Here is an 18,587-nt window from a genome sequence, read left to right on the forward strand (position 1 = left end):
GTGGTAAATTCAATTGATTGGACATGATTTGGAAAGGCACACACCTGTCTCTTTCAGGTCTCACAGATGACAATGCATATCGGAGCAAAAACCAAGCCAAGAGGTCGACGGAACTGCCTGCAGAGCTCAGAGACAGGATTGTGTCGAAGCACAGATCTGGGGAAGCCTACAAAAAAAAATCTCTGCTGCATTGAAGGTTCCCAAGAGCACAGTGGCCTCCAATATTCTTAAATGGAAGAAGTTTGGAACAACCAGGACTCTTCCTGGAGCTGGCCGCCCGGCCAAAGTGAGCAATCGGGGGAGAAGGGCCTTGGTAAGAGAGGTGACCAAGAACCCGATGGTCACCCTGGCTGAGCTCCAGAGATACTGTGTGGAGATGGGAGAAAGTTCCAGAAGGACAACCATCACTGCAACACTCCACCGATCTGGGCTTTATGGCAGAGTGGCCAGACGGAAGCCTCTCCTCAATGAAAGACACCTGAAAGCCCGCTTGGAGTTTGCAAAAAAGCACCTAATGGACTCTCAGACTGTGAGAAACAAGATAATGTGGTCTGAAGAAACCAAGATTGAACTGTTTGGCTTCCGTCTGGCCACTCTGCCATAAAGCCCAGATCGGTGGAGTGTTGCAGTGATGGTTGTCCTTCTGGAAGTTTCTCCCATCTCCACACAGGATCTCTGGAGCTCAGCCAGAGTGACCATCGGGTTCTTGGTCACCTCTCTTACCAAGGCCCTTCTCCCCCGATTGCTCAGTTTGGCCAGGCGGCCAGCTCCAGGAAGAGTCCTGGTTGTTCCAAACTTCTTCCATTTAAGAATTATGGAGGCCACTGTGCTCTTGGGAACCTTCAATGCAGCGGAATTTTTTTTGTAGGCTTCCCCAGATCTGTGCCTCGACACAATCCTGTCTCTGAGCTCTGCAGGCAGTTCCCTTCGACCTCATGGCTTGGTTTTTGCTCTGATATGCATTGTCATCTGTGAGACCTTATATAGACAGGTGTGTGCCTTTCCAAATCATGTCCAATCAATTGAATTTACCACAGGTGGACTCCAATCAAGGTGTAGAAACATCTCAAAGACGATCAAGAGAAATGGGAAGCACCTGAGCTAAATTTCAAGTGTCATAGCAAAGGGTATGAATACTTATGTCAATGTGATATTTCAGGTTTTTCTTTTTAATAAATTTGCAAAACTTTTTAAAATCCTGTTTTCTCTTTGTCATTATGGGGTATTGAGTGTAGATTGATGAGGGCAAAAAAATGAATTTAAACGATTTCAGCATAAGGCTGCAACATAACAAAATGTGAAAAAAGTGAAGGGGTCTGAATACTTTCTGAATGCACTGTAATGGCAAGCTAGGCAGATCGATTTACTGATTCAAAAAGTGTGAATGCGCATCTTACCTTGTGACTTATCTTTGCCAATGTCCAGAGGTTTCTCTTCTTCCTTCATCCCAGTCCCTTTCTGGATATCTCCAGTAGTCGGCCCTTCTGTTAGATTTTCACTCAGCGTAGCCATTACAAGACGCACATCATCCTGACGCAATGTCACCTGTCAACACACAGAAGCATCGATATAATCAACAACTACGGTTTCAACAGCACTGAAGTAGTGAAGCAAAGAGGCCCGGCCAAGTGGAACCCATGCCATGGGAAATCTCCGGGACCTCCATCCCTTTTTGGGAAGGCTGAGGCATGTGACAATGACTCTTCCACCACAGCGACATATCCATGGAAGATATCTTATTGTTGAAAGCAGCAATGTGCTCTTAGTTGGAAGCAGCAATTAATTCAGTACATTAACTTATCTACATGAGACTCACCTACAAACTAAAAAACCAAAAACAGGTTCCTTCCCAATTCAATTTTTGGGTAAAATGCCAGGGGCATAGAAAAGGCCCCTTCATATAAGGGTATGTACCATGTGGCAAAGTATAGACAAGAAGGGACATTCAAAAAAGCTCATGTGCATGCTGTACTCCCCTTGTGTTCTTAGGAAGAACCAAGTAATGCTCTAGAAAAGTTCATATGAAGGGGCGCCCTACATCTGGCAAATAAAATACATTTACTTCTTCATGCAGGTGTATGAATCAAATTGGCGCCATTTTATAAATGGGATCCGTTTTTGGATCCGAAAGAGAGAAAAAGAGAGAAAAAGAGCGAGAGAAAAAGAGAGAAAAAGAGAAAGAGAAAAAGAGAGAGAGAGAAAAAGAGAAAGAGAAAAAGAGAGAGAGGAAAAGAGAGAGAAAGGGAGAAAAATCAAAAAAGAGAGAAAGCAAAAAAGAGAGGAAGCGAAAAAGAGACAAAGCGAAAAAGAGACAAAGCGAAAAAGAGAAGAGAAAAAAAAGAGAGCAAGAGCAAAAAAGAGAGAAAGCAAAAAAGAGAGAAAGCAAAAAAGAGACAAAGCGAAAAAGAGAGAAAGCGAAAAAGAGAGAAAGCGAAAAAGAGAGAGAAAAAAAAGAGAGAAAGCGAAAAAGAAAGTGAAAAAGAGAGAAAGCGAAAAAGAGAGAAAGCGAAAAAGAGAGAAAGCGAAAAAGAGAGAGAAAAAAAAGAGAGAAAGCGAAAAAGAAAGTGAAAAAGAGAGAAAGCGAGAAAGCGAAAGAGAGAAAAGAGAAAAAGAGAAAATGCGAAAAGGCGAAAAAGAGAAAAAGAGAGAAAAAGAGAAAAAAAAAAGAGAGAAAGAGAGAAAAGGCCAAAAAAAGAGAAAAAGAGAGAAAAAGACAAAAAGAGAGAAAAATACTTGTAGGCCAGATTTTACCAGGGACACAAAATCGACGATTCAACACATCAATAAACGGTTTGGCATAGAAAATTGGATGAAAAGCATGACAGGTAAAACTTGAATTAAAATAAAACAGTAAAACATAACGTATATGTTACAGGAAACGTAGCTTTGATGAACCAGAGGGAGGAACTGTCAATCCGATGTACACGCACAGCAAACCCTGAACAGGAACTTTACTAAATAAATTCCTAAAACATATCACCCATATGGAAACATATCCAATGGCTGTACGTACCACCATAGGCTTGAGTTTGCCATTGATCTCGATGTCTGGGATTCCGTGGAACCAGGCTGCAGCAAGGTTCCTCCGCACAGATACCTCCAGGTTTAGAGGTTCAACCATGCCATCCTCTATGGCCACCTTCCCCTGCTCCAGTTCAACCCTAAAAAGTATGACAGTCCGTCATACGTCACATGTAAACCCCAAAAATAAGCTTCACAAATGGCAATCAAGAAACGAGCCAAGTCCAGAGCAAGATCACAACACAACAGGCATTTTAAGGCCATTTTCCCTGCTAGAGAATGGGTTAGCCGGGTCCAGAACAAGCTCGAACCCCACTATTTAATCTCCACAATATTAGACTCATGTATGTGCTTATGGGCTGGCAAGATGGCCTAGAGTTACGCACATTCACCTTTGAGCGATCTAGCCTGGGTTTGAATCGTGGTCTAGCTATATAGACAGAGAGAGAACACTACATGATGAGGATTATGTTGTGCTTGTTGTTAACACATTTATGTAAGATCATCAAAAATTCTCAAGTGATGACCTACTTCTCCAGCTTATATTATGGTCATTCAAATCTCAGCCTACATTTGTTTTTGTTTTTTCTGAACCTCACCTCCCTTTACAATCTGCCCATTGTCCTGTTTGTGAAGTGAAGTGCCAGTCAAGAATATGCACCCGATCCCTGCTTTTTTGCCCTTCCTGCTGCCGTAAAACACAAAAATATATCGCTTCATACCCACAACAAACTACAAAGTGGCACAAAGGCCACTCACCATCAGGAATGTCACTGTTGGACTCTACTAATGATGTTTTTCTTATTTTTTCCAGGTAAGTGACGGTTGTAAAATAATCATAAGTTGAGAGGTTGAAGCTGATTTTAATGAGCGGAAGATCACACACTTCTAAACCGACTAGATCACACACAAAATGGCTACTGGATCGATTTTAAAAATACCCAGCAAGGTCACAAATTGATCGGGCAACCATTGGCTGAATAATAGATCGGTTAAAGTAAATGAAACATTTCGAAACTGTATTAAGGATGTTCAAACTTCATGTTTACTGGACATCAAATCACTGCTTACAGTTATACTGTTTTGTTACATTACATTTCTTAGTCATGTCATGAAGGTGGTGTAGAAGGTTCTGGACAGGAGGATAAGGAAGAGTGTGGAGAAGAAGATCGGAGGAGAACAGCAGGGATTTATAAAGGGTAGGGGAACGACAGATGGGATGTTTGCGCTGAGACACATGGTGGAGAAGAGGTTGGAGTGGCAATGTGAAATGGCATTGGGATTTGTGGATCTGGAGAAGGCCTGCGACACTGTCCCGAAAGATATGGTGATGGCGACACTGAGATGGATGGGAATGCCAGAGGCAGAAGTTAGGTTGGTGGAAGGGATGTACACAGGAATGAAGGGAAGAGTTTTGGTTGGCCCTGGGATGTCAGAGGAGTTCAATGTGAACATCCGTTTGAGTCAAGGAAGTGCTCTCAGCCCACTCCTGTTTATCATGGTGATGGAGCTGGTAAGCAGGTAGGTGAACTTGAGGGGCATTCTGGGGAGGATATTGCATGCGGACAATCTGGCTGTTGTGCTGGAGAGTTGGCAGGAGATGCAGGAAATACTGGGGGAGTGGAAGGGGGCATTTGAAAAACATAGGCTGAAAATGAGCATGGATAAGATGGAGGTGATGTGGGTTGGGCAGCAGAGAAAAGAAAAGAATATCAGGTTAGAGGGGAAGGAATCAGACAAGGAAATGGGTTTGAGTATCTGGGTGGAAAAGTGACTGGGGATGGTAGGTCAGAGGCAGAGGCACCAAGGAGGATTCAGATGGGTGTGAATGTGTGGAGGATGCAATGGCAGACAAAGATTTCAAGGAGATGGAAAGGAAAGCTCCTGATGTGCATATCTGACAAAGACAACAACAAAGGTTGCACGTTTGCGAGACCAACTGGGTCAGGAGGATTGTGGAAGTAAAGAAGGTGGATAGAAGGATGATGGATGAATTGAGGGAGGAGATTGGTGAAATGCCGGTTGAGATGGGCTGAACATTTGATGCGGATGGGGAAAGGGAGAATGGCAAAGAGAGCGGACAAGTTGAGGGAATAAGCTACAAGGAAACTAGGTAGACCACGGTTGAGATGGGAGGATTGTGTGAAGAGGTATACAAGTAAGATGGGGGTGGTTGGAGAGTGGAGAGAGTTGGGTGAGGACAGAGGGGGGTGGAGGAGTATCATGGCCAAGGCAGGGCAGGAGCTTCATGCCATTAGACCTCACCCCTTGAAAAGATAAAAGGAGGAAAACAACAACAAATTATAATCGGAATCTGTGAAGTTGATTGGAGTATTTGTTTTCTGGTTTCAAGCACTAAATAACGTGCTTTGTTCTAGCACTTTCTCTCAAGTTCTGGCACACGAGACTTACTCCGCACACGAGACGTGCTCTCAAGGTCTGACACACGAGACTTACTCAGAACTTACTCCGCTCGTGACATTTTGCAAATGAAATTCAAGCTTTGGATTAAAAGCTTCCCCCAACGCAGCGATTCCTGGATCATCATTTTGAACCACACGTTAGCAATATTAACCATTGATGACCCATTAACCATTGGTCTTTATCAGTCACTGAGACCTGTGCTATTTTTACTTATTAATACAACAATTGAAAATACCTCAACGATCCTCATTTATACGATCCCATTCAAACTGCACCGGTGGCAACTATATCTCATCCCCACGACTATATCTCAGTTATTGTAGTAATGGTACGTACTTTGTAGATAACATTTAGTCCAACTAAATTTGTGAAATTTTAGTTCAGTTACACAAAACACGAGCACCGGTAATCAAAGCATTCCTGTATCGACGCTGTTATGCAGTTTTAGGTGTTTCTGCCTCCTCTGCGTTGCAATGCAAGTACAAAATAGACTCCCAATTTCCAAATAACTTTACCTAGAAAGTTTCAGCTGGCTGAGCCGGACGGTCATAATGTCCATAATGGGTGGCGTAGGGAAGCCAGAGCCCGGCACCACCCTAAACTCATTGGTCACTCTTACAAGGCCCAGGTCTCCGAGAAGGGCCTGGTGTGACACCGACGACCGTGGAACGATGACCACTGGTGCTTTCATGGTGACATCCAATAAGAGACGGAAGCTTCGCTGGGCCAGGTCCTTCAGGTTAGATGCAGCCTTTTCTGCGGCCTGTGCTGTGGCTTCAGCGACTGCTTCTTTTGCCGTCTGGAATCTGCTTACAACATCCTGTTAGGAAACATCATTTTAGGTTTGAGATTAAACAAGTCAGTGACCTCTTGGCCTTCTATATTCCAATACTACTGGATGTTCTAAGTAGTATTAGGAATATAGAATGCCAAGGATACTTTGGGAGCATTGAGGAATATTCTTCAACAAGTTACGAACCAGCAGTGTGGAGACAAATTTGTTGAGATATACGGCACGTATGCAGCCCACATGAAGTGTGATTTTCGAGTCCACTTTATCCATGTTGGAGTAACTGTCACCCTCAGTGGAATCCGTGTACGAGATCATGGAAAATCTGAACACTTCTTGACCAATGATAGAAATGATCTGGAAGGAAACAGGAGCAGTCATAACTGAAACAGCAGCCAAAGCTGCACAAAACATACACCTCTACCAGGCAATCCACACTACAATGTACAGTCACGTGAAAAAGTAAGTACACCCCATGTAAAGTTTTGACTTTTTCAACATATTTCAACATACAGCTATTTGATCTTCATTTCAACAACAGTGAAAGATAAATGTGATATAATATAACAAATATCATGAAACATTTACATTTTGTAGTCCATTGTGTTACATATTTAGGTGAATGTATGTAAATTACCATTCAGGTTGCTTATCCGTGTGTATTATATTAAGGGTTGTTGTGATGGGAGGGTCAGGAGCCCTTCGGAACCAGTGGCCGGAAACGGAAGTGGCCGGAAACGGAAGAAGAAAAGACGAGGAGAGAAAAGGACGGTGCTTCTTCTTCCTCGCCCCGCGACGACGAGAAGGTGGAATCGACCTTACGCTGCGCGGAAAACGCGCCGTTGCGAAACGTCTGGCGAGAGGAGTTACCTGGGCGGTAAATACCTTTTGACACGTCCAGTCACCGTGAGTTCGTGCACGAAACCAAGCGTCCGGGACAGTTTGCCCCGTCTACAAAGACGCGTACGGGTCCGCACGTTGGGCCTCGCTCGCGTCGGAAGCCGCGCTGGGTTTTGCCCCGTCTACAAAGACGCGTACGGGTCCGCACGTTGGGCCTCGCTCGCGTCGGAAGCCGCGCTGGGTTTTTGCCCATCTACAAGGACGCGTAAGGGTCGCACTTGGGGCCTCGCGCACGTTGGACGCCGCGCTGGGTTTGCCCCGTGGCTTGGCAAGGAGGTGCGCTGCAGCCGCGGCCCCAGTCCGAGACGGCACGTTTAGAGCACGTCCGCCCGGGGCTCGTTCAACCGCCCGTGTGCGGAGAGGAGAGACATTGACCACGGAGGGAGTCAGGAGTGGGGCTCACGTGAGGAATGTATAAGATTAAGATGGCCATCTTAGAGTTTGTGTAGATGAGTTCACATGGTTGTAATATTGATTGTGCATTGTTGATGGTTGTTGATTGCTCAGTGAATATATTATTGATTATTCCGGATCCTTGGTGTGGGGTTTCTTCTTGACCGGAATTCATATTGATTGCGTTACGAAAGCGTATAAACCATATATCTTTCTGGCGGGGTCCCTCCCACGGTCCGGGGGTCACCAAGACCAGGTAGTTACCGGGAGGACCACGTAACAATTGTATAATTTAAATAAACATAAATGCAAATTTCACATGTGGAAAAAGTAAGTACACTCTTGGCTCTAATAGGTGGTATTGCTCCCTTTGGCAGAAACAACCTCAAGTAGGCGTTTCTTATAACTGTATACCAGTCTCTGACATCGACTGGGAGAAATTTTTGCCCACTCCTCCATGCAGAATTATTTCAGCTGTGCGATGTTGGAGGGGTTTCTTGCATGCACAGATCGTTTCAAATCCCCCACAACATCTCGATGGGATTTAGATCCGGGCTTTGCCTTGCCCATTCCAGAACCCTCCATTTCTTTCTTTTCAGCCATTCCTTGGTGGATTTACTGGTATGTTTAGGATCATTGTTATGTTGCAAGGTCCACCTTCGGTTGAGCTTCAACCTTCCGACAGATGGCCTCACATTATCCTCAAGCACCCTCTGGTACAATGAAGAATTCATCATGGATTCTATGATGGTGAGCTGCCCAGGCCCTGATGCAGCAAAGCTGCCCCAAACCATAATATTTCCACCACCATGCTTTACAGTTGGTATCAGGTTCTTGTGGTCAAATGCTGCCTTTGGTTTTCGCCAAACATGTCTTCTGGTACTGTGGCCAAATAGCTCTACCTTTGACTCATCTGTCCAGAGCACATTGCTCCAGAAGTGCTGGTCTTTGCCTCGGTGTTCATTGGCAAACTTTAGTCTTGCCCTGATGTTCTTTCTGGACAGCAAAGGTTTCCTCCTGGCACACCTCCCATGTAGATCAAGTTTTCCACATGCAGCCTCTTTCTAATAGTAGACTCGTGCACTTTGACATCAACAGTGGCAAGAGCTACCTGTAGGTCCTGTGATGACATTCTGGGGTTCTTAGAGACTTCTTTCAGCATCTTGCGGTCTGCTCTCGGGCTGAACTTGCTGGGGCGGCCTGGCCTGAACAAGTTGGCCGTTGTTTGGAATCTTCTCCACTTGTAGATGATCTTCCGGACAGTCGAATGATTGATTTCAAATTGTTTGGAGATCTTTTTAAATCCCTTCCCAGACTCGTAGGCATCTATAACCTTCTTTCTGAAGGCCTCAGAGAGCTCTTTTGATCTAGGCATGGTGACGCCGCATACTTCAACAACAAAGAGCAAGCCAAACTAAATGTCTGAGGTTTAAATAACACAGGTTCCTCCAAGATCCTCTCTAACGATGTTCTAATCATTTGCACCTGAGCTGGTGCACCTGATTCTAATTTTAGGTATTTGAAGTAGTGATAAATGTAGGGGTGTACTTACTTTTTCCACATGCGTAATTTGCATTTATGTTTATTTAAATTATACAATGGACTACCAAATGTAAATCTTTCATGATATTTGTTACATTATATCACCTTTATCTATCAATATTGTTGAAATGAAGATCAAATAGCTGTATGTTGAAATATGTTGAAAAAGTCAAAACTTTACATGGGGTGTACTTACTTTTTCACGTGGCTATCAGAACTCAATCACAGAATTTCTCCGCTTCCACGTTTGTTGACCCAATTTGCTCATTAATCTTTGTATCCTGGAGATTAGATATATGGTAAGATATATGGTAATATATGGTAAGCTCAATGCTCAATGTTTGAATGACTGAACTCCCTCACGAGCATACATCTCTCTCAAACAGGACCGTCTGGCAACCTCTCCTATCTACTTTCATAAGAAATCCTCTTGAGGGAGTTCAGTCATTCAAACTCCTGGGTCTCACTGTCATCCATGATCTTTTTTGGGAAAACTGCATTTCAAAGTTGGCTGCCAAAGGCAGCCGATGACTGGGCATCCTCCATCATACAAAGTCCTTCCTTGGCACCCCTGAACTCCTATCCACCTACAAGGCCTTCATCCACAGCTTGATTGAGTACTGCTCTCCCCTCTGGGCTGCCTCACCTGCCTCATCTTGCTCAGCTTGACATCGTGCAAACCAAGACTTTCAAGATCACTGGATCTCCCGTGCTGAAGCTGAGTCTTTGGGCCTATCACTTTGCCACCGTATACAAGTCGGTGGTCTCTGTCTTCTTCCACCTCCTTTTTGGTCTTGCACCCTCTGCTCTTTCCATGCTTTATCCCCCCCCCCCTCCCCCCTTCCAGGTTTCTGCAGGACTCAAACGCTCCAACATACACCCCCTTCTGGTGAAACTACTTAAATCCAGGATCCCTGCTCACCTTACCTCCAGTTTTGTTCTACTTTTTCCTGCCTGTGGAACTAACTTCCACATTCTCTTCAATCTCATTCTCCCATCCAGGTCTTTAAAACAGCTGTTCACCACCATCTCAGATCATCCCCATCCAAAACAAGCGTTACGCCTCGGTCCCCCATCGGTGAAGTGATGCGAGTTGACAAAGTGGAAGACGTAAGGCGGCCATCTTGGATTTTGACGTGGCGACTCAATTTTCAATAGCGTTCTCCCTTATGCGTAGATACACCCACACACCAGATTAGAAGTTAGTAGTTCGTTTATTTTTCAAGATATTTCGCTCACAAGGTTCAGACATATATATGGTGGCAGCCATCTTGGACTTTGACGTGGCGACCCAATTTTCAATAGCGTTCTTCCTTATGCCGCGATACACCCACACACCAGATTAGAAGTTGGTACTTCGCTTATTTTTCAAGATATTCCGCTCTCAAGGTTCAGACATACATGGCGGCGGCCATCTTGGATTTTGACGTGGGTTGCACCCACACACCAAATTAGAATTCGGTCCTTCGCTTACGCACGCACACACGCGTGGACGCACGGAGGGGAAAACCATAGTCCCCCTTTCGCGCCGCGGTGCGACAGGGGACAATTATGATCTTTTCTACCCGCGTTAACCCCACATAATTCCCTTATTCATGTTTCCTTTTGTACCCATGTTTTCCACCCCATGCGTCCTCTGTGTCCAACCTGTCTACCACATGCACGCATGTTTTGCATCCTGATCCATTTACTGTATTAGCTCTTCCTTGAACCTCGACTATGTAATTTTTTCAACCCCATTTTTGCCCTGAAGATTTACTGATGTCAAAGATTGCTCAGGCTTTGTCTGAGTCAAATGGAATTCGGTTTTGTCCAAACCCAGTTGTACTCGCCGAAAAATGTAATTTACCTCGGCGTGATCATGTTAACTCTTCGTCTATCTATTATCCGTGGCAGAGAAGATCAAGATACATTTATAACCCTGTCTGCCAGTCAAAGAAAATGGAATATCTTTCCAAAAAAGAAACGTACTGCTTTTAAAGACTTCATAAAGAACACAAACAACAGGCACAAATAACTAATGTGACGTGTTACACAAATAAGGTGGTGTATTTTTTTTTTTCCAGATTTTTATTTTATTCCTACGACTTTTAAAACATATTCTATTTCAATTGAATTATATACTTGAACACTGTAGTACAAAAAATCACCTGTTCTTCACTTTCAAAACCCTTCTGTTTGGCAGGACAAGTTAAATAAGGTGGTGAATAAGACACCTGGTGTTCACTTAGCGGTTCGGGTGCTGTCTTGGGATCCTGGGTTAGAATCCCGGTCGATCGCTGAATTAACGCCAAGGGGGTTGACTCAGCCTGTCATCCTTCCGAGGTCGGCAAATTGAGTACCAGTTCACTGGTAATTCCCTGTGTGTCGCAAGAGACGACTAACAGGGTTGGCGGCAGGAAGGGCTTCCGGCCATAAAACATTGCTTCAAAAAGGGGACGATGGTGCCCGAAAAAGGCCAACCCCTACTCTGCGGAGAAAAATGGCCTCTAAAGGTGGTTCTATAAGACACCTAACATCCATAAAGAATACCTAACTTCCATCAAGGATGCTTAACTTCCATCAAGGATGCTTAACTTCCATCAAGGATGCCTAACTTCCATCAAGGATGCCTAACTTCCATCAAGGATGCCTAACTTCCATCAAGGATGCCTAACTTCCATCAAGGATGCCTAACTTCCATCAAGGATGTTTAACCCTCTGCATTTATGCCTAACTTCCATCAAGGATGTTTAACTTCCATCAAGGATGCCTAACTTCCATCAAGGATGCCTAACTTCCGAAATTTTCTTTATACGACATTTAAAATCATTATTATTTTCAATTGAACTATAAACTTAAACACTTCACAGGGTAAGGTGTTCTATGAACTCTCCAGTACTCTATTTATTGCCATCTACATGAACCCATGAATAAGGAAGTTTAAAAACATGAGATAATTCCGTGCTATTCTTTGGTTCATTTCTGAGAAATTAGATATGGTTGAACAATTAAAGTTAAAAAAGGACAAAAAGGATAAAAGTTGGGAGCTTCCTGGTTTATATGCATGTCCAGCTACATTTATAAACGTGTGGAGCTGTTTTTAAACCTCATCAGTCATTCTATATTCTGTGCACATGACAAGTTATAGTTGTAGACTTACTTTTATGACTCTCTCCATAACATTCATGAAATACCAGGTGGCGTGCTCACAGGGAACTCATCGGCAAAAGAATATTACTCGATTTTAATCACTTTTATAACATTATAATTCTGTCATATGTTGTGTGTGTCCTGGTTTGGTGGTTTCTGCATTACAAAATCTAAACTAATTCTGCACCAGGTATTGGTTTCAGTGCGGCTTTTTCTGGCATTGCATGCTGCAGGTATGGCAGGAGCACAATGTAGTGCGCATTTGAAACGTACATTTGCCAAAACATGCACCTGTTCTAACACTTACTCTTGTCTCGCTGACCTGATCATGTGTTGCTCGATTATACAGCAATAGTGTACATCTGTACTTTTTTGAAAGGGAAGTTGGGGCTCATGGAAAAGATGGATGACATAGAGCCTCTGCTTGTCATGCTTTGAGAACCTCCTCTGAGTCTAGAAGGTCGGAGATCGAATCCCGAGCGAGTAATACCAAAGACTATAAAATAGTACATGCTGCTTCCTTGCTTGTCGCTCAGTATTTATAAGGATAAAATACAGACAAAAAAACATTAATGTTAACCTTAATTTAAAAAACCGAAAAATGTGCAATACCATCATCTACAGGCTTTGATGGGCCTAATGACCTCCACCTGCGTTGAAGTTCCTCATAAAGGAACATATATGATAAGATGAGAGCACACTGCACTGACAATGGAGGAGCAGAATGGGTAAAGATGCAAAAAGTTGACAAGCAATTGTGAAGACAGAAAAAAAAACGAGACCAGCACTAAAACGAGAAGCACTCTTCTCGACAACAAACAAACTCCTCAGCCCCCTGAACACCACCACCCAGTCATTCACAGTAGACAACTGCATCTCCTTCCTTTCATTCTTCCAACGCAAAATTGAAAACATCTACAACAGCTTGACCACCGCCGCACCCGCTCCCCCTCCAACCACCTGCCCCCCCCTTATCCAGCCATCCCCTGTCTCAATTCTCCCTGGTCTCCCCTACTGACCTCTCTGAACTCCTCATAGGAATGAAAACTGCCACCTGCACTCTTGACCCCATCCCCTCCAGCTTTGTCAAGGCCTCCCTTCCTGCTCTCTCTCCACTTATCATTGCAACAATAAACTCCTCCCTGTCTACAGGCATCGTCCCACCATCCCTCAAAATTGCTGCTGTTACCCCCATTCTGAAAAAACCTGGACTAAACCCTGACACCCTAAACAACTTCAGACCCATCTCCAACGTACCCTTTGTGTCAAAAGTTTTGGAACGCACTGTAGCCACTCAACTCAAACATCACCTCTCTGCCAATAACCTGTATGAAACATTCAAATCCGGATTCCGCTCCAACCACAGTACTAAAACTGCTCTCCTCAAAATCACCAACGACCTTCTCCTCTCCTCTGACGCTGGCAACCTCAACATTCTCATCCTCCTCGACCTCATCACCGCCTTTGACACCATCGATCACACCATCCTCCTCACCCGACTTGAAACCACCTTTAACATTACCGGCACTGCCCTCTCTTGGATTAAATCATACCTCTCTGACAGACGCCAGTTCATCTCCATCAATAACTGCAAATCCCCCACTGCTCCCCTCCCCCAAGGTGTCCCCCAAGGTTCAGTTCTTGGCCCCCTCCTCTTCATCCTTTACCTGTCCCCCCTCGGTCACTTAATCCGCCGTCATGGTCTCCAATTCCACTGCTTCGCCGATGACATCCAGCTTTTCATCTCCACTAAATCCATCTCCACCACCACCCACTCTATCCTGACAAACTGCATCACTGAAATAAAATCCTGGCTTCAAATCAACTTCCTCAAACTTAACTATGATAAATCTGAAATAATCATCATTGGCCCAAAAACGCTCATAAAATCCACCCATAACTTTGCCCTCAACATCGACGGTATCCCAGTAACCACCTCCCCTCACATCCGGAATCTTGGCATCATCTTTGACCAAACCCTCTCCTTCAACAAATACACTAAACAGATCACAAAGACCGCCTTCTTTCACCTGAAAAACATCGCCCGTCTCCGTCCATCCCTCTCCTCCACGGCTGCAGAAACCCTCATCCACGACTTCATCACCTCCGGTCTGGACTACTGCAATAGCCTCCTCTATGGTTCACCCTCAATAATCATCAATAAACTCCAATACATTCAGAACTCCGCTGCCCGTCTACTCACCCATTCCCGGACCCTTGACCACATCACCCCCGTCCTTTACAAGCTTCGCTGGCTCCCCATCTCCTAGAGAATCCAGTACAAAATCCTCCTCTTGACCTACAAAGCCCTCCATAACCTGGCCCCATCCTACCTGGCTGACCTCCTCTCCAGACACACTCCCACCCGCAACCTCCGCTCTGCTGGTACCAACCTCCTGACCCCCCCCCCCCCCCCCATCCGGACCAAATTCAGATCCTGGGGGGACAGGGCCTTCCCCATCGCTGCTCCCACCCTCTGGAACTCACTACCTCACACCATCAGAGACTCCTCCTCACTCACCACATTCAAAACATCACTCAAGACCCACCTGTTCAACACTGCATTCAACATTTAACCCACAGCATCTAACCCCTGACTATCTCCTCTCCTTCTCCCTCCTTTGTGCTTTGAATATTTCCCTATTGATTCTTCTTTTTTGCAATTGTTTTTGTTTTGCTATGCATTATGTTTTGCACTCTGTCAAAGCGTCTTTGGGCTTCCTGAAAAGCGCTATATAAAATAAATGCATTATTATTATTATTATTATTATTATTATTATTATTATTAAATAGAGCACATACATCCGCCAGGCTGAACAGTTTACGTTTTTATCCCACTGATCGGCCAGATCTGCATCCAGAGCTTAACCAAAATCTAATCGGCTTGTTCTTGTCACCTACCTAACTCATCCTCCTAGTTTTGCAATAGTCCGGTGACAACTTTTTGAAACATCGTGCTCTATATCGGTTTTGGCCCCATTTCAAATGGTGAAGAATCACTTAAATAATTATCGTATCCAGATCCGGATCATCAACCAAATATAATCAATTTGTCATTGCCACACACTCAACCTGTACATCAAGTTTCAGCTGAATCCACCCACAACGTTTTGAGATAGCCTACTCTCAGCCAGACAAACAGGGGTGAAAACATAACCTCCATCCACCTTCAGTGGCGGAGGTAAAATAAGAGTAGAGTAGGATAATCAACAAAGGAAAAATCAACAAGGTAGAAAGCAGTGGGTTGCAATCTTGAAGGCCTAAATGGCAATCTTGAAGGACATGATTGATAGCCTCAGAGTTGATTCAAGAGATAAAAGAGTTAAAAGGAGCAGATTTGGATTCCAAGCTAGTTTCAGGAGAATAAAATGTCACTGACAGCTTGTTTTGCATTATGAACTCCCCACATGGCATACAATTCTGAGAACCCAGGTTAAAATCCCATATATCCATATCTACTCAAGTTTTGGCCTTTGCCTAGTAATGTCTTTGTAATTCATGTAAAAATACACTTGACGTATACCAACGCTCTTTGTCCCTCAAGCTTCAAAAAGCCCCTCCTTCCTTCTTCAAAGCTGGCCTCCAAAGCCAGTCGCCGACTGGGCATCATCCGTCGTGCGAAGTCCTTCCTTGGCACACCTGAGCTCCTCACCACATACAAGGCTTTCATCCGCAGCTCAATGGAATACTGCTCTCCCCTCTGGGCTGGTGCTCCTGCCGCACACCAAGCTCGGCTTCACGCTGTTGAAACCAAAGCTTTCAGAATCATTGAAATCTCCTGCGATGAAGCTAATTCCGAGGGCCTTTCACTCACTCACCGCAGGCAGGTTGGTGGTCTTTCTGTCTTCTACCGACTTCTCTCCGACCTTGCTCCCCCAGCTCTCTCTGTGCTCTGTCCCCCAAATATTCCTACAGGTCACACAAGATCTGCCAGCAACCCTCTTACGGTTAAACTGCCAAAATCAAGACTCTTTATTCACCATCACTCTTTCATTTCTCTTTTCTCCTGCCTATGGAACAATCTCCCGCACTCTATTCAATCCCACTCTCCCTCCAGGTCTTTAAAACAGCTGTTCACCACCATCTCTTGTCTTCCCCCATCCAAAACCTTGATCTTTTCTACCCCTGGTAATTCACCCCAGATCCACTTCTTTGAAATTCCGACCTCTTTCCTGGAAGTCCGAGCAGTGTCCATGTGTTTTATACCTATCCTAACCCTCCCACCCCACACCCTTCCCATGCCTCCTCCCCCCAAGCCCTCTCCCTCCCACAGATCTCCCAATGTCCCTGCTCACAAATGTTGTACTTGCGTGCTTCCCTCTCTCTCCCCATCTCGTCTCCCGCTCCCTTTATCTTATCTTTTATGTCAGTTTGTCTTTTTGTGATTAATGTTAGCTCTTACACGAGCCTCGATCTTGTATACAAAAAATAAATAAATAAATTTTAGACTGCACCACGGGCCTTAAATAAACTTAAAAAAAAAAAAATTGTGAATAAAACACATCGGCTCATCAAGAACTCGCATATAACCAGTCTGCCCAGTAACGTTGCCCCAAGGTGGCACATGCACATTTCACAGTCGACATAACTTGGAATGGACACACTTTTTCCCGAGAGGTATCCCTACAAAGGCCTGAAACCATCATATCTCACCCTTTTGTGCTCGGTCTCAAGATCAGCATCAAGGACGGTGATGTTCTGTAGGGATGCTGCAATGGACATCTGACTCTGCATCTGAGACAAGTCTACATTCAGACCTGCAGGGTGCACACAAAACTACAAAGTCGAATCAAACTTGTTTTACAAACTCAATTAAAACGGTCCTGTTTTTTTCACACCTATCATCAACACAATGAATAGCAACAATGTGTGCAGATAGAGCAACAGGTAAGACTCACCTTCGATTGTGATGTTGCTGATCTTCTGTTTGCTTGTGGTGATGCAAACATCAAACACTTCCAATTTTGCGATTAGCTGAAAGTGTGTCAGATCTTCATGCTGGTCCTTCCTGGAAACTGGTCATCAGCAGAGGCAAAATTGCACAGTTGAAAGAAACATCGGAAACACTACGAACCACAAAATACTGAAAACGAAGAACAATCTGACCCAGGAATAATTTGACCTTAAGACTGGCCTTACTAGATAGGAGGGCTGTTCTTCACGGCCAAAGTTATTCTCACATTCTCGTGGACTTAGCTGGGGAAAGTTTGACCCAAGTCTTTCATGAACCGGCTGGCCCAGCCTGACGATCGCGTAAGTAGGTTAGGGCAGGAACTTGTAATTTGCTCAGGGTGCCGGCTATAATTCGCCTACTGTACGCAAAGGACACCATGGGATCTTTAACGTACACCGACTAATAATAGGAGACATGACGCCAGGTGTAATGTCCATCGGAGAGACGGCACACACATCGATGCCTCGGCCTGCATGCAAAAGTCCAGGATGACCAACGCCTCTGGAGAAGATGCTTTGTATAGATTGGCAAGTTCAGCAGTCAGACTACCATGATGAGAAGGCCTCTCGTGCCAATGCTGAGAAATGGTTGACTTCATGAAGATGGGGTTATTGGGGATGGATGGAGGTAGCACATGGAATGTATAACTTTGTGATTATTTCATAGGCAATATATATTTAACCATGGTCCACGTATGCTCTTGTGGAACACAGCAAAACATCTTTCCCCAACATGCTTTATGGTGCAACAACTCTTGCCACACAAATCATTTGCAATTGTATCTCCTCAGTTTTTTGCAAAAGATCACAAGAAGACACCTAACCTTTTTGCTGCGTGGTCACAGTCTCTGTGTTGAGCTCCTCGATTGGCGACTCTGGGCTGCCCGGAGATGCACCATCGTCCTGCTTCTGTGGAAGGAGGTTCTGCAGGAAGTTGAGGCAGAAGAGCAGTGCGTCCGTGTGCAGCAGGAGATCCAAGGAGGTGAAAGTCACCTGCACATCATAATGCACTTCAAATGGAACATTCCCAAACACCAAAAAACGCACAATGAAATGACAGCCATTTTAAAAGAAATAATGGAAGATGAAGAACATGAAATGAAGCAACCTTTCAAAAGGTGGAGAAATAACATCATCCCCTGTCGGTACATCCTCCCTTGATGGATCAACCCCCATGGGGCTTTTCAGCACTCACCTCCACCTTCTGTTCTGTCCGTCTAAAGGCTGTGTGGAACTCTGGTCCATTCTTATCTGCCTGGAAAGCAGTGAAACATAATTTTGCATAAATTGCTAGGTTATAGTCATATATTATTAATGTAGTTATCCACAAAACCCAAACTTTGGTGGAGAAGGAAGGCCACTTAAAGTAACCCTCTGTCTATAAAGAAAATTGAGGTGAAGGAGAGAAAAAAAAAAAAGCAAAAGCGTAGAA

At 44.4% G+C, this 18,587-nt stretch overlaps 1 protein-coding gene across 4 annotated transcripts in view; it reads right to left on the minus strand.

Moving 5' to 3' along the window:
- LOC137430728 (intermembrane lipid transfer protein VPS13A) overlaps positions 1-18,587 on the minus strand; it is a 149,678-nt gene that overhangs the window by 55,356 nt on the left and 75,735 nt on the right. For all 4 annotated transcript variants that reach the window (XM_078781541.1, XM_078781542.1, XM_078781540.1 and 1 more), the window contains 8 exons: positions 18,351-18,410; positions 17,980-18,148; positions 17,101-17,217; positions 16,856-16,959; positions 6,425-6,592; positions 5,961-6,265; positions 3,014-3,161; positions 1,398-1,545 (listed from right to left, as the gene is read on the minus strand). In XM_078781541.1, coding sequence (XP_078637667.1) covers positions 1,398-1,545; positions 3,014-3,161; positions 5,961-6,265; positions 6,425-6,592; positions 16,856-16,959; positions 17,101-17,217; positions 17,980-18,148; positions 18,351-18,410 — 1,219 coding nt within the window. The remainder of the gene's footprint in view (positions 1-1,397; positions 1,546-3,013; positions 3,162-5,960; positions 6,266-6,424; positions 6,593-16,855; positions 16,960-17,100; positions 17,218-17,979; positions 18,149-18,350; positions 18,411-18,587) is intronic.

Source organism: Myxine glutinosa, chromosome 7 (genome assembly GCF_964187855.1).
Source record: "Myxine glutinosa chromosome 7, kmMyxGlut1.1, whole genome shotgun sequence".
Classification (NCBI taxonomy): domain Eukaryota; kingdom Metazoa; phylum Chordata; class Myxini; order Myxiniformes; family Myxinidae; genus Myxine; species Myxine glutinosa.